The sequence below is a fragment of the Metopolophium dirhodum genome, chromosome 1 (genome assembly GCF_019925205.1).
Source record: "Metopolophium dirhodum isolate CAU chromosome 1, ASM1992520v1, whole genome shotgun sequence".
Classification (NCBI taxonomy): Eukaryota; Metazoa; Arthropoda; class Insecta; order Hemiptera; family Aphididae; genus Metopolophium; species Metopolophium dirhodum.
In genome coordinates, this window is record NC_083560.1 from 136,512,071 (window position 1) to 136,528,988 (window position 16,918).

At 39.3% G+C, this 16,918-nt stretch overlaps 1 protein-coding gene across 1 annotated transcript; it reads left to right on the top strand.

Moving 5' to 3' along the window:
- The first annotated feature begins 1,209 nt into the window (after window positions 1–1,209).
- Window positions 1,210–3,111, top strand: LOC132932578 (zinc finger MYM-type protein 1-like). The gene is made up of 2 exons (XM_060998957.1): window positions 1,210–1,650; window positions 1,753–3,111. Exons 1-2 carry the CDS (start codon window positions 1,210–1,212, stop codon window positions 3,109–3,111), a joined length of 1,800 nt encoding a protein of 599 aa, XP_060854940.1.
- The last annotated feature ends 13,807 nt before the right edge of the window (window positions 3,112–16,918 follow it).

Genomic DNA, 16,918 nt, shown 5'->3' on the forward strand with positions numbered 1-16,918 from the left:
TTCGTCATCAAAATAATGGTATAAGACCAAGAATATCAAGAGAGATAATACCTAAAAAACATAGTTTTTTAATTTTAATGAAAAAATGTTTGAAAAAAACAACACGATTCGACCTATTTTAAAAAATGAAGAAACAGCATTTCAAAATAGATTAAAAACTTATATTATTAAAAATAATATGGGTATTAAAGATATACAAACATTTTTAAATCGTTTAGATAATCCAGTAATAGGACGACTTAAACAAGAATTAAAAAAAACAAATTTAAAAGTAAATATTTGGTTGTATGCTATATATAAGAGAGGTACTAATAAAGAAAATATGGAATATGAGGAAAAAAGTTTTAAAACACTAAATAAAATTTTAACAAAAAATTCTAACTTAAATGATTTTTATACAAACACAAAAATTAAAATTGTAAAAGAAGAAGAAGATTTTATAATGAAAAAATCTCAATAGAGACTTCATCAAATTTTAAGTTTGGGAATAAATATAAATAAATATGTTCCTTTTAAGGGTTAGGTTACGCGAAGCGTAGAGATATCATGAGAGATATAAGATAAAAGATTCAAGATTATATTATCAATAAAATGGCCAGACATCAGTCACTCAGTGTGACCAACCGCTTACAGCGATACCAAAACTATTTACACCCTACAGAGGCCGTGATTATAATTCTTAGAACTTCTATACAGATTTCTGAAAAAAATTATTATTTTTACGTAGTTTGATGTCTAGGCCTCTAGGGAGGGGCCATGGCCCCTATGCCCCCCCCCCCTAAACGCCGTGCCTGATTTATTAGTTTCATCGGTATACCGACATATTATTGCCGTTAAATGTAGCAAAACGTAAACATTGTATTATAATTTATACTATCGCTATTCGCTGGTAATACAATATTTACTACGTTTATAATGTTTATACGATGGCGTTAAAATGGTTTAAAAAATGTAAACTGTTTTAAAAGTTAAAACGCTCGCACTACGTTTACATGCATTTTGTACTCCCGTAGTTATTTCCAATGCGCATTTCAAATGTGAATCAACTAAACCGTTTTAGGTAGGTAAACCTAATTGGTATTAAACTGAATTAACAATCGTTTACATGCATTTAACTCCGGGAGTTAATTAATTCGAATTGAGTTAAATTATATATTTTTATTGTTAACTTTTCAGTTTTCATATAATATTACAGAATATTTAATTAAAATGGGAAAAAAGCTTTCGGGAGCACAGAATAGAAAACGAAAGGCAGAGGAAATCGCTGCTAAAAAAAAGGAACAAAATAGTATGGAAAAGTTCTTTAAACCTATTGATAACAAATCAATAGAATCTTTTGAAAAATCGAATGAAACTTTTGATTCCGAATTAATGGATAGTGGTACCTATAAACAAAAACCTAGTTTAGACATAGAAAAAAATGAAATTCAAACACAATATGATACACTCAGATTTGACGACGACTTAGATGTTCTAAATGAAAGTACTGTTTGTGATGTCAGTTATTTGGAAAATCCAGCCGAGTGGCCATTAGCAATAAATATGAAACGTAATATTATAGATAGAATAGTAATGATTGGTCCAAAAAAAATATTTGAAAATATATCTTATCCGCTAGATGAGCATAAAAGGCATTTTTCTAATTTTCATGTATATCGTAGTTGTGAAAATTGTGAAAAAATTAAAAGACGATGGTTAATTTATTCAAAAACTTCTGATTAAGTATATTGTTTTTGCTGCAAACTATTCAAGCCAGATAGTGGAACATCGTTAGAACACAGGGGTTGTAATGATTGGAAGCATATAGGGTCTATATTAAGTGATCATGAAAAATCTACACATCATTTTATTGCTACTAGCATATGGATTGAATCTGAAACCCGTCTAAAAAAAAATGCTTGTATAGATGCTCAAAATCAACATATATATGAACAGGAAAGTCTTCGCTGGACAAAAGTTTTTGATCGGTTAATAAGTATAATTTTGTACCTCGCTCAACACAATATGGCGTTTAGAGGTACATCTGATGAATTATTTCAACCAAATAATGGAAATTTTTTAGGCTTAGTTCAACTTCTTGGTAAGTACGATGATGTAATGGCAGAACATTTACGTCACATATCTAAAAAATCGAATAGAAAACATAACTGCAGTCATGAAATTCAAGATCAATTAATAAACTTAATGGCTAATAATGTTCGTGATACTATTATAGCTAATCTTCATGATGCAAAATATTATTCAATTATTACAGATTGTACACCAGATATAAGTAAATCAGAACAAATGTCATTCACTGTTCGTTTTGTCGAGAAAGTTGGAAATAGCATAATTATAAAAGAACATTTCATTGGTTTTAAAACTGCTACTGATTCTACCAGATTAGGTCTTTCACAGCTTATGTTGCAAACACTCAAGGATAACAATATTGAATTTACCAACTGCAGAGGACAAGGATATGATAATGGGGCCAACATGAAAGAAAAAAATCAAGGAGTTCAGGCAAGATTATTAAATATAAACCCAAGAGCATTTTATATTCCATGCAGTTGTCACTCTTTGAATTTAGTTGTTGCCGATGCTGCATCGTCTTCTAAAGAATCAATTTCTTTATTTGGATTAATTAAACGGGTATATGTATTATTTTCGGCTTCTGTGAACCGTTGGGAGATTCTTAAAAGGCATATATCAGGTTGTACTGTTAAGCAAGTATGTACAACTCGTTGGGAAAGCCGCGTAAGTGCCGTTAAAGCAATGCGTTATGAAACAAATAACATAGTTAATGCGTTAATAGAAATTTCTGATTCACCAAATTCTGACGCAGGTCTTCGTCATGAAGCTCAATGTTTAGCCGATAACCTATGTGAATTTGAATTTCTTATCTCACTTGTTGTTTGGTACGATTTACTGTTTCAAATCAATGTAGCTAGTAAATCAATGCAAGGAATCACTATGGACATAATCACAGCCACTTCAATTGTTAAAGGTTGTTTAAATTATATTATTTCTTATCGAAATACAGGATATATTTGCGCTGTTTCATCTGCTAAAAAAATTGCTGAAACTTTAAATGCTTCTTCGCCTGCCAAAAATTTAAAATTTATATTCTAGGGTATCCTATTAAAGTATTTACCGACCATAAGGCCTTAACATTTCTATTATCTTGTAAACTAAAAAATAATCGTTTAACCCGCTGGACTCTTGCCCTACAGGAATTCGATCTCCAAATCCATCATTGCCCCGGTAAAGACAACCCTATCGACACCCTCTCTCGACACTCCCTAGGTCTAGATGACCAACCCCCTAAAGACTCCCCTATTATTCTTCACTATACTCTACCACCTCCCATTCCCCCCGACAGTATCCCTCTCTTTCAAATTCTCTCATTCAAACAACAAAAAGACCCTAAATTATCAAAAATTATTTCCTCAATCAAATTAGATCCCCCACCAGTATGGCATCAATATTATACCATAAAAAACGACATATTATTTATCCGCAAATTCAAGTACGACACTCATTGGTCTTTATTTCTGCCCTCCCACCTGGTAACCCCAATTATTCTATTATTCCATGATTATTATGCTCACACTGGTCCCCTTAAAACTGCTCACGCTCTCCGAAACATATGTTACTTCCCCTCATTCTATAAAACCGTCCGTTTTATAGTACAAGCATGCGAGTTATGTCAGAAGTGCAAACCGAAGACTACCCGTATTGCTGGTCCTATTCAACCCTTTCTCTCACAAAAACCCCTTGAAAAATTGTTAGTTGACTTCTATGACCCTCTCCCCGTAGGTATGTTTCAATTTTCCTATATCTTTGTAATTGTAGATAATTTTTCCCGTTTCATTAAGCTATACCCTCTCCGGCGAGCCAATGCTAAAATCTGTATCAAAAAATTAACCACTGATTATTTCCCGAAATTTGGAGTTCAACAAAATATTGTGTCCGACCACGGTCGACAGTTTATCAGCAAGTATTGGCAAACCTCCCTTAAAAAATTCAATATTCAAATTTCCCACACCAGTATTTACCATCCACAGTCCAACCCCGCAGAAAAAGTCATGAGAGAGCTAGGTAGGATGTTCCGGACACACTGTCACCAAAAACACTCAACGTGGCCCCAGTATGTACCATATATCGAATGGACACTCAACAACGTACGCCATGAGTCCACCCACCAAACTCCCTCTACACTTTTCCTGAAAAATTAAAAACATAATCCACTAATACAGTTTATACAATTCCCCCATAGCAACCCCCCTTTCGAATACAATAGACAATTAATACTCGCCCAAGAAATTCAACTCACAAAAGCAGAATCCCGTAAGAAAATTCAAATGTCAAAATTAAACCCCACTCACTTTAAAGTAGGCGATCTCGTACTAGTCCGCACCCATATGCTCAGTAATCAATTAGACAAAAAAATATCCAAATTCTTTCTCCTCTACAATGGCCCTTTCAAAATTAAAAGTATTAAAACTATTAACGCATACGAACTTGTACACCCTGATGATGGTACACCCAAAGGTACCCACAACATAGTCCACATTAAACCTTATGTACCACCTCCCGGGTAACATCCTCAAGTGTGATCACTCATAAAAATTATTTCTCCAACTCGTTTCTTTTTACACACACAAACAATTAATTAATTATAAATTCTAATCAAAATCTCAGTTCTCCATTTAAATATACAGTAAATCAATGTCAGCTTAACAATTCAATCAATTAATACCTTTTTCTTTTCTTTCGATTCAAAATCAACACAATTAGTATACATACCAGGGGAATTTTCCCAGGGACTCCATGAAAATGGGGGTTCGCATGTGGTGTACTCTGCCTAACACGGAGTCACCACCGTGCGCGAGCTTCAGCTCAGCACAACTGTGCACCACAGTTGTACGAACAACATTCGTAGATCCGGATCATTTAATTCGTAACTTTCCGCGTTCTCCCCCCCCCCCTTCCCCCCATAAATCACTATACTACCCCGCCTTTTTTCTGTCTCTCATATACCTTCTTTCGAATTTGTTGTCCCCCCAGCTCGGTAGGGTCCCCGTCGTGCAGAGTGTACTGATACTACACTCTGACCGGCAAAGAGTGTGGGACACTCTTCTTTTTAACTTAACCGGTGTTGTGGTGACGCTCCGTCCCAGTGAGTGTCCGGGCTTGGTCGGCATCGTGTGGTTGCCAATCAGGGCTTTGCGGGTAGTCTCATGCCCATTCACACACAGCTAGCGTAAAACCCAGTTGTCCCTGTGCACGGAGTATGAGGCCCCGGACCACGCTTACCACTATTGGCCCGTGGCCCGATGATCTGGAGGGTGACTTCCCGCAAGGGGGTAAAGGAGCCACCAGACCCCGCCTCTTGACCGCTCTTTCGCCACAACATGCAGGAACATTCTTGATAGCCCCCCCCCCCTTAATAATGTTAGGTCCCACCATGGCTTGCCATGTGTGTAAAAGTAAAATGTCCAGAGACATCCACGGAGTGCAAGGTCCGTGTTATCTTGCCTGTACACAATAGTTTTATGTTTATTTTATTTGTCTTGCCCCTTCCACATTACGTTCCCATAATGCGGTCGTAGCCTGTTCACCAGTGCCCTCGTAGGCCACTGCTGTCCAGAGTCCCTTCCCCCTTTTCCCCATTTAGGTCTCTCGGTATTATATTGTTCCCCGTTAGGATTATAGTGGTAGATGCGTAGGTTTTATTATAATTTTCCCTGTGTACCTTACACTAAGGTGTGGTATATCTTATTCATATTATTATTGTGATGTTAGTACCCTTACCACCAATACTCCCTAGCCCAACATTATTACCCATTTATGGTTGCAAACCAAACTTTATTATTATTACCTTAAACTATTATGATGCTGTCCCCAGTTAAAATATTGTATTCCCCCAAATTGTATGTCTATGGTCCCCTAAAATTCAGTTCCTCTTTCTCTACAACAAGTGGTTTTCGGTTCTAACTTAGGTAATAACCTTAACAACTTGTTGGGTGGGGGGGGTTATGTAACGTAACGGAATTTTTAGCCTCCTTAATAAATTATAATATCCCCGAGCATACGGTATATACGTTAGTATACGTTGTTGACAAGTCAACGCACCTTTATTCTTCCCACCATGGGTAATAAAACTAGATATCGCGCGCTAGTGCACTAATGACCGCAGTGTTATGTAATAGTTGTTCCCCGATCCCCCCTTTACCATGCAGTGTCCATCGTCAAAGTGTCGCGGTTGCCCGCCGGCGCTTTCGTCGCGTCCGCCAGCACGGCCCGCAGGCAATACTGTCCCTATATCCCAATTAATGTATGAATTCCCGCAAACTTACGACACTGACCTGCCCCACTCCATCAAGACCCAACACCAAGTTCAGCAACGGCCTGACTGCTTGGCCACCGACCACTTACTACTTTTGATAACGGCCAACACGTCGGACGTGCCTTTTCTTAATAGAAAAATGTGTCAAAATCGCTCCAGTCTCACCGCTATCACAGACCTCGTGATCGCGCGACGATTGTTCACGTCACCCACGACACGGCCGGCAGTTTTTCGATCTTTCTTTCCAACGAGGTCCATACCAGCCATGATGGGCTAAGCCGACCTCCATGGGCCCGATGGGGCGAAGTCAACCCACATCAGCACCATCTTATTCAGACCACACCAGCACCGTCGATATCGTAATTATGTCTTTCCCATGTCCCCCCCTGAAAAGCACGATATTAGGCGTCGCAAGACGCGGGCCCCTCTGTAATTTTTCCCCGGTTTAAACGAACCACCTGTACATTTTCCCGGTAACCCCGTGAGGTCACACCGTGATTGATACGGTGTGTAGCCTCCTGTGGGCCGGGAAAAATGTCCCCATGTTTCGTTCTTATATTATATTTATTTAAATTGTATATGCCGTGCGCCACCTTATAAATTAATAACTATTTTATTTGTGTACAATACACTCACCTGATTACCCGTAAAAAAGCATTCGTATTATTTATTTTATTTTAACTTATTTCCCCCATAAATCTTGAGCTTTCATTAGCCCATGCGTGTAATAAAGCCTGTGAGCTCCACCGACTTGACCCTCGGGTCTGACGCGGCGCGGCTCACAGGTCACGACCAAAGGGGAACACCCTTTGGTCGTGGGTAGTTTTTGGTAGGGTAAAATCTACCAAACTCTTACACTATATAAAATATGATTGAACAATATTATTCAATTTGTGATTTAAATTTATTTTGCAAACATTATATTGTGTGTGTGTTAAACTTGGGCGCAAAAAAGTCCCATTAAGTTGTTGCAGACCTAATGGGGGCCGCGTGGGTGAGGTGAGGTTGAGGTAACCAAAAGTTATACGACAACAGAAAAAAAAAAAACAAAAAAACACAACTTTTGCACTGCGATGGTTAACTTTATTGTTACGGCATTTGCCCGGTCGGTAACCGTTTTAACGCGAGTCCAAAACAAACAAAAAAAAAAATAAGAGAAAAGACGATTGGCCGGGGACGTGTCGGTGTCCGTCTCGTGCGGGTCGTCGATGATAAACTAGTGACTTTTCAATCCGGTTCACCCAACGGCCGGCCGACGGTTCACAGCACGGGTGTCGCGCGCTGGCGTCGTCCGTCGTCGATTGGCGGTTTGTTTGAGAAGCGAAGCGCGGCTTTCCGCGTAAAAGGCTATTTGAATTCAAACAGCTACTACGCGGGACCGCGTCAAAGTGGGGACCCTCATTTTGTGGAGGCCCGGGGTCCAGACCCCCCCTTAATCTGGCCCTGCGTATGTCGGAAGGTTCGATTTTTTTCGCAAATCCCGCCGTTTCGACGTTCGTCGACGGCGGAGCACGTCATCTGCTTACCGACGCGGCAACGCGGTCGCGTCGCCCTTTACGACGCCCTGTGTGGACGTCGAAACCGCGTTCGTAATTCGCCGGGGAAACAGCTTAAGAGTCATAGATTCGACGCCAGTTTTCAACTCAGTAGGTAGGTAAGTAGGCAAGGCGTTGGTGCGGATGACCCGGGGACGGGGTTTTGATGCCGACCGCAGGGATTGTTGTTAATTTGCGGTGGCTGTGTTATTCGGAATTCTTTTTTCACCTTTTTTTTTTTCGTTATTTTCCTTTGCTATAACTTCCGCCTTATCATATTATTCGTATTTAACGAAAATGTTACGGTTTTTTTCAAAATTCGAGTTTTACCCCTTTTGAAGACATCGGATCTCCCCGTCAAAGACTTGATCGCGTTCCCCTCTAAATTCATTGACCGTCTGTGGCCGTATTTCGTTTGCGTCAAGTGCCGCGGCGAAGATGGAAAGCGGACAGCGCCGTTATTACTATTGTTGTATATGTATGCACGCGTATGTATGTATGCATGTATGTATGTATGTATGTATGTATGTATATAATATATACATACATACATACATATATATTATGTATATATATGTATGTAATACATATATAGGGATAAATGTGTTAACTCAGGATAAGACGAGTGTGTGACCGATTCGGTTCTCACGATGGTCTACGTGACCGAAAGGGCTGGGTTAGCACATTCTTAGAGGCCTGGACGGACCGTTGCGGTGGGCCTCGCCTGGCGGACGGCAGTCGTGTAAGGTCGAAAGAGTGAGTAACACCCGTGTTACTGGTCAGAGCATCTTTTATAGTTTATTACAGAGCCTCATATAGTTTTAACCAGAACCTCTCTCAGTGTCAGTATTTATATAGATTCATTACATAAATTATATATACATTAATTCTTTTGTGTTCAATTGAAATATTTAGTATTAATATCAACTTATAAAAGCATTATATACATTATTACAACAAGTGTCTGATTTAATAAATTGGTAATCTTAGTATACGTAATCTACGTGTTACTTATTTAACACCAATACCTACGGTTTAACGTCATTCGACGGTGGATCACACTTCATTGGTGGCAGCGGTGGGATCTCTAAAAGGGAAAAATTGTCATAATTTATTTTGTGACAGTGCAATTTTGGAGATCACTAAAGAACCTACGTGGACCACCGCCGTTTGGTTTCAACCGGCTTGGTGTCAGAAAATCAATACGGAAAATCAGTACAGGAAGATAAGGCAATCACGTTCAATAATCGGAGACTCGAGTGTCTAAAGGTATATATATATAGTATACATATTTAAAAAAAAATATAGTGTAGATCGGAAAATTACGCACCGCCGTCGTCAGTGTCGTAACGGCGTATTACATTATACATTCGGCCGGTCGGATATAATATATATGTATATACGCCGGTGTATACTATATACATCTATACAATTTATTACCGGACGGGCGTGCTGACATCATCGTTCCGCAGCCGCCGTCGAGGCAACCCGATCATATAAAATACGATCTAAGAAATAGTGTTAATTCGTTCGATATGCGCTGCTGGCAGTTTCGTTGTTGTGCGTCATATATAATATTCATACGCGTCACCGTAGCCGCCAAGGCAAATCGTTCATACGCTGTGGGTCAGCGTCCCGTACACACGAGCGAGGAGGGAGGGGTCGGTTGTCATCGCCTTCGTCGTCGTCGTCGTCGTCGTCGCCGCCGCCGTGTTGAACAGTGTCATCGTCGAGGAGCAGTACGCGACGCCGCCGCAGGAGTAGGGCAAGGTCAACGCCACCGTGTCAGTGGGTCAGAGTATCAACAACATCGTGCCGCTATCTACAGAAGCGTTATCGAGAGTAAACGGGAGGCGTTCAAAATCCCGACAATGATAATCCCGAATGGTCAAAAACCCGAAACCAAAATCCCGACAGTCTAAAATACCGACAGTTCAAAATACCGACAGTTCAAAATATCGACAAAATAAAATAATTTTATCTTATCTTATAAAAGTTTAATTTAGTACCTATATTATCTAAAACGCTCAATTACTTGTCCCAAGTCTCAGTGAACGATCGAACATTTCAACTGAACAAACGTATTTTTGCGTGTTAATTGTATAGTACCTTTGTTTTAAATATAAGTTAGGAGTTTTTTAATTATGAGTGAAATATGTCAAATTATCCCATCTCAAAAAGGAAATGCCAAAATATGTGTCAAGGGATATTTAATGACAAAAGACAAGAATCGAGAGGACATATATTATTGGTGCTGCGAAAAAAGAAAACTAATGGCCTGCACAGGTAAGTTATTATTTCATTAACCGGAAAGACAAATTAATAAATTGGTTATATGACATAAGCGCCAAAGGTACGAAAATGACATATCATTTGCGCCAAAATAAATATTTTATATAAGTAGTTTTTCAAAATTGATATATCTTATAAAAATGATATTATATGTATACTATATTATATTAATATTAATAAATCATAAATTATGATACATAACATTTTTTTTTTTTGGTACACCTCAATGACACATTACCACTGGCTATTTCTCGTAAAAATCTATATTTTTGCTCTTTAAACAAAATACACACAACACCTATATTCGTAACAGTTTTTGTGAATTTATAATGATTTTAGTTAATTTGTTAAAATTTAAAAATATTATTCGTGGGTATTTGACATTATATACGTTAAAGACGTTTATGGGTGTCAACATTCCTTATCGATATTACCGTGCCGTTAAATTGCGATTGTAGTGTAATGTATTGTTTGAGTTTTTAAATGAAATTGTTGAATAATGAACATGATAATATTATGTAAATATGTTTGGTCGGGATTTTAAACCGTCGGTATTATGATTTGTCGGGATTTTAAACAGTCGGTACTGTGACTTGTCGGGATTTTAAACTGTCGGTATTGTGATTTGTCGGGATTTGGTATGTCGGGATTTTACATGTCGGGATTATAATTGTCGGGATTTCGACCCAGACCCAGAGGGAGGCGTTCAAAATCCCGACAATACAGAGTAAACAACAACAGTCGACTACAATTCAATAATATGCAACAATATTTATTAGGCACAATTTTGTAAGTTTCATTTTATTATATATATGTATGTCGAAATCAGGGTCGGACAATAATATTAACACAGATTTAATTGATTTTGATAGCTCCAGTAGTGATCCCTCAAGTGGGGACTTGTATGAGCCGAATAGTGTATTAGGCAGGGCAAGAGACACCTTAGGACGAACAGACGAACTTTTAGGTGAAGCTAGGTACTTTTTGCGTAGTCAAACGTCGGGCAGAACGTCAGAGCTTCAAACCAGTACCGAAAATCCAAAGCATCAAAAAGTCAAAAGTTCAGAGTATCCAGAGCAACCGGAAATCAAAAGTTCAGAGCATCCAGAGCAACCGAAAATCAAAAGTTCAGAGCATCCAGAGCAACTGGAAATCAAAAGTTCAGAGCAACCAGAGCAAACGAAAATCAAAAGTTCTGAGTATCCAGAGCAACCGAAAATCAAAAGTTCAGAGCATCAAGAACATCAAAAAGTCAAAAGTTCGGAGCATCAAGAATATCAAAAAGTCAAAAGTCCAGAACATCCAAAGCATCGAGAAGACAAGGAGCACACGGAACACACAGAAACTCAACCAAATTTAGAGCATCAAAAATATTCAGGAAGTACAAAAAGGCAAAAACCGTCAGAGCAACAGATAGAAATTATGAACAACGATACCTCTAATTCTATGGAAGGACCCAAATCCGGAGTAAGCATGGAAGCAGCGATGCGAGTAGTACCGAACTTTGATGGAACAAATCCCGACCAGGCATACCATTTCTTAAGGGCATGTGATTTTGCAGTCAGGATCGTCGATCCGGAACAGGTGGACCTTCTAGTGCAAGGATTAATAGTAAAGCTAACAGGAAGAGCATTGCGGTCGTAAAGGTACAAGGATATAACGACAAACAAGGAGTTCCGGAAAAATATTGTGGAAATATCAGAAACGAAAAAGCTAGTACCGCAACTACAAATGAAATTACTCACGTGTAGGAAGATCCCTGATTAAGGAGTGCAAGAATACTATGATAAAATGGAACAATTATTGCATGACTTGATCGATGCAACAATGGAGGCAGGAGAATATTCGAATGGAACGGATATTGACAGGCTATTACACAATCAGGTACTCAACGCCATTATAAGTGGGTTACCAGAATCTTATCGGCTACTATTAAAGGCTCGAGGTCCGAAGAAGTTAAGTGACGCGTTAGCCTTTGCGTTGGAAGAGGAAACAGAAGAAAACTTGACAAAGGAGACACAATTATTCAGTCTGCAGACGACTACCAGAAGTCAGCAACCGCAGTCAGGGAAATCTAATCTCGGAACGTCTAAACAAGGAAACCACAGTAGAAACAATAACTCAAATAAGGGCTGTTTCAAGTGTGGCAGGACGAATCATTTCGTCAGGGACTGCAGAGCATCACAAGGGGACCAAGCAAAATTTAAAGCCAGCCAGCTAAGTGGACAGTCGAACTCAAAAACCTCCGTAAAAACGGTAATGATATGCAGGTATTGCAAGAAGGAAGGACACGAACTTGAAGAGTGTCGGAAAAGAATGTATGTTAACGGAAAAAAGGAACAGGGCACAAAGGGAGATACGACGGTGTAACGTCTCTTCTTCACCTGGGCTCTTACCCGTTCCGGTGTCGTTCTGTTTATATTAACGAGGTCTCGGAGACTCGACCTCGGTGTGTGATATTATTACTAGGGATCAGGGTTACCTTATGTGAAGCAAGTACTCCACGTAATGTATTATTATTTACTACAAGTTACAACATTGAAAGTATACTTATAAATTATAACTCCGGGCTACCGATCGGGCCATGGTGTGTCGTGGGTGCCGATGTCCAAATGTGGGTTGAGCTGGTCGTCCGCAGGTCCTCTTCAGGTCGTTGTCAGTCCTCGAGTTCCTCTATCGACCACCGACTATGACTCTTCATTCTTGATCATCCAACTATCAACCCCGAGCCTATTCTATCGACTCCCTCACCGTAGACTCTATCATAACTAACTCCCGCCAGGCGTCCAGGTCGGTTATTTATACGATGTGAGCTAAACATCGCGTCAGCATAATATATATCTTTCATACATATATACACATTTGTCATTACAACACTCAGCATATTAGCCGTGCTCAACGTAGGGAGTAATGTACGATGTCGATTACGATAATCGTTACAACGGAGAATCAGAGTACAAAAAACGGGGAAGAGCCGAACCCAGTCAGCGCACGTTCGGTTCAGCAGATTCAGAGCGCTGTCATAAGTTTGCAACGACCCTGCACTTCTTGGCAAAACTCGTAAATAACTCAACTTCACTCAAAATTGTACAGCGTGTCCAAGAGGAAGGAAGAGTAATAGTGGACACAGGAAGCGATGTAAATATAATCAAAATTTCGGAATTAAGAAAAGAGGTATTGGTAAACGAGAAAATAATCTATGAGCTAAAAGGTATCAATTCGCAACCAGTACTCACTATAGGATCGGTTACTTTAAAAGTTCAGCTTGGGACAACGCAGACAGATGCCGAATTTCAAGTGGTTCACGACAACTTTCAAATTACGGAATCGGGAATTTTAGGCGCGCCATTTTTCAAGGACAATGGCATCAATATCAATTTCAGAAACTCCAGTTTATCAACAGAAGATCCAGAAAATCCAGAAAATCTAGCAAATCCAGAACCTCTAGAGTACGCGGTTTCCTCAATAATCTTGACTATCCAGCCGAGATCGGAAACACTTATACCTATCTTAACGGACAAGGAAGACGGCACAGCCTTAATAATTCACGTGCAAGACATTGGTGAGGGTAGTATCCTGTTAGGAAATGCCCTCAATACGGTGGAAAATGGCCAAATATTAGTGTCAGTGATAAATCAATCAAGTGATTCCGTTGAATTCACATCACCTCAGCTAGAAAGTGTACAATATAACATTTTTGAAGGGGCGAGCACACATTTATGTTCGAAATCGGAAGACAGTGTAAATAAGGAAGATTGTATAGCGGACATATCTTAGGTAATTCACACAGACCATCTAAATCATGAAGTGTTGTACATTCGTCAAGAAAATCTGTACATTCTGTATATGATAACGAAACCAAAATATTGGCAAAAACCATCTTTGGAGGATATGTTCCTGACTTTACAGAGCCTCAAATCGGGGTGCATCGAGCTCAATATCGACAAACATGCGATGCCCCGTCTTGGCAGTGGACTAAACCAACTTGATTGGTCTACCATTCGGACCATGATCCGGTTTGTATTTAAGGAAACAGATATTAAAATCCATGTTTATTCTCTAACAGAGTTGACACATGCGGAAAAACTAGATATCATCGCAGATCATCATTCCAGCCTCTTAGGAGGACACCGCGGTATAAACCAAACCCTAAAGCGCATTCAAACACAATTTAACTGGGAAGGATTGGCAGATAATGTGAAGGAATATGTGTCCATATGTCCATCATGCCAGATAAACAAAACGTGTAACAAGAACGTCAGGCAACCAATGGTCATAAGTACCACGGCCACCGAACCTTTCGAGAAGGTATTTATCGACGTGGTCGGGCCCTTACCGAGAACACATAGCAATAATGCCTACATCTTAACAATGCAGTGTGACCTCACGAAATTCTCCATGGCCAGTCCAATGGAAAATCATGAAGCCAACACTGTGACGTATAATTTCGTGACCTCTTGTGTATGCCTCCATGGAATACCAAACATGCTGGTTAGTGATCAAGGCACAGAGTTTTTAAGCAAGATCTTAGCCGAGACATGCAAACTGCTGAAGATAAAAAAATGCAATACATCCCCCTACCATCCGCAAGCTAATGGAGCTCTGGAAAGAAGCCATATAACGCTAGGGGAATATCTGCGGCATTTCGTTGACAAAGATCAAACGAATTGGGATACGTGCATTACATATGCCATGTTCGTATTCAATTCCTCAGAACATCGTTCCACAGGAAAACAACCCTATGAACTATTGTATGGTCGCACTGTGACAATGCCAAACTCGTTCACAAAACTACCAGAACCTCGGTACAATTATGAAGATTTCCATGTAGAATTGAAGCAGAAACTCCAAGTGGCCCATCAAATAGCCTGGGATCGTCTGTTGGAACACAAACAGAAGACGAAAGAGGCTTACGATCAAAATCAGAATCAGATCATCATTCAAGTGGGAGATCGTGTACTCCTCAAAGACAACGCTCGAAAAGGGAAACTTAGTCCTAAATGGTTGGGACCTTATGAGGTGATCGAGCTTAAGGCAAATGAAAATGTAACATTGCAAAAGGATAGAAGGAGGTTACAGTACACAAAAATCTTATCCGTCTTTTTGTGGACTGATCATTGTAAATAAGCGATAAAATTAAATATTAAGTTAACAATTCTAAAACTAACTTAGATGTAAGAAATGCAATGCTGTACATAAACCTCTGAGGGGAAGAGAAATTTTCTATTAACAATAACAAATATCGTTGAAGAACTGTCATTCAATTCAGTGTGCTTAGCACTGGGCAAATGGGATACAAACCGGAACGGCAATTAGAGGCAGTCAATAAGGTTTACAACATCACGTCGTTTCCAGACCATCAGGGGTTATATTTCAAACACCATGGTCCAGTAAAAGTGACTCGCCTCAGTTGGGATCTAGTAGCTTATATTGACCTAGCAACTCCAACTTCTAAATTTTCGGTAATAAAGTCAAGGTATGAAAATGCCGTGGAGGTCTGTAAGCAGGTGACAGAGCGGTTCTTAGAGTTATCGCCCACCTGCGATCAGTTCGTTCAGACGTTTGCCCGTGCAACGTTACCTTACATGTATGAAATTGAGGCCAATCATCGCAACATGATGGTATCAATTGGCTACAATTCTTCAGAAGGGGGAAGAACGCGTCGAGGATTAGGCAGCAAAATTCAACGCATGACGAATTTTCTATATGGTATATATTCAAAGACCGATACGGAGTTTATTTTCGATAAAATCTTGGCATTAAGCGAGAGCAAAATCAAGGATTTAAACTTAATTCCGGAGAGGACTAGAATCGTTCAGGTGGAAACAGAAAATCAAATGAAGCAATTGTCTAAACACCAGCAGAAACTCGAGGAAAACTGTGAGTTTTTACAAGAACAAGCTAAGCAGATCATCCAGAAGCTCAATAAGGTAGAATTCAGGTCAAGGTTACTGGAACAATCGTTCCTGTTTGAGGTTATATTAAATCAATATGCCTACGAAACCCAAAATCTAATGTCCATAGTTAACTCTGCCCTGGATGGCAAGATCCACACCAGTGTATTCACTTCGAGCAAACTACTTACAGAATTAAGGGAAATAAAAATTAATTTTCCAGTAGGAACCACCCTCCCGTTAGTAGTAAACACCGAATCTCTAACAGAGCTTATTCGAATCTCGGAAATAGCAATTTTCCATAGAGGCGATCATTCAGTATTTTCCATAGCTATTCCTCTTGTAAGTAACAAAGAATATACCATGTATCACCCCGTTTCTCTGCCCATTCCATACGACAAAGATACAGTAATTTTAATTGACCCTGAAGTCGACTACCTTGCTTTAAGTAATAATAATGAACATTTTTTTGTATTAGAATTAAGTCAATAGGAACTATGTATTAGGCTAGAATTATACACTCTTTGTAAGGGTGATCAACCAATACACCACCGAACGGGATCTAGTTTGTGTGAAATTTCACGGTTGGCTAACTCGCAAAATACATTAGGAAATTGTAAAATTAAATTTGTTACATTAGACACACCCATTTGGAATCGATTGCCAAAAACCAATTCTTGGTTGTACTATGCACAACCACACACGTGTACGATTACCTGTTCAGAACCTCTGCAAAGCTATACCGTGGAGATCTCGGGCGTGGGTAGGTTGACCACCTCATTGTCATATGAAATTTTTACGGAAAATTCTGTACTCGTACCGTTAAATAAAAACATTAGAAATGTACAAGCAGACGTAATCCCAGA

Bases quoted from the DNA above. Each gene is read 5' to 3' on its own strand.
- LOC132932578 (XM_060998957.1), top strand. From the start codon at position 1,210: ATGGGAAAAAAGCTTTCGGGAGCACAGAATAGAAAACGAAAGGCAGAG. The intron at 1,651-1,752 runs GTATATCGTAGT...AAACTATTCAAG, and splicing joins GGCATTTTTCTAATTTTCAT to CCAGATAGTGGAACATCGTT.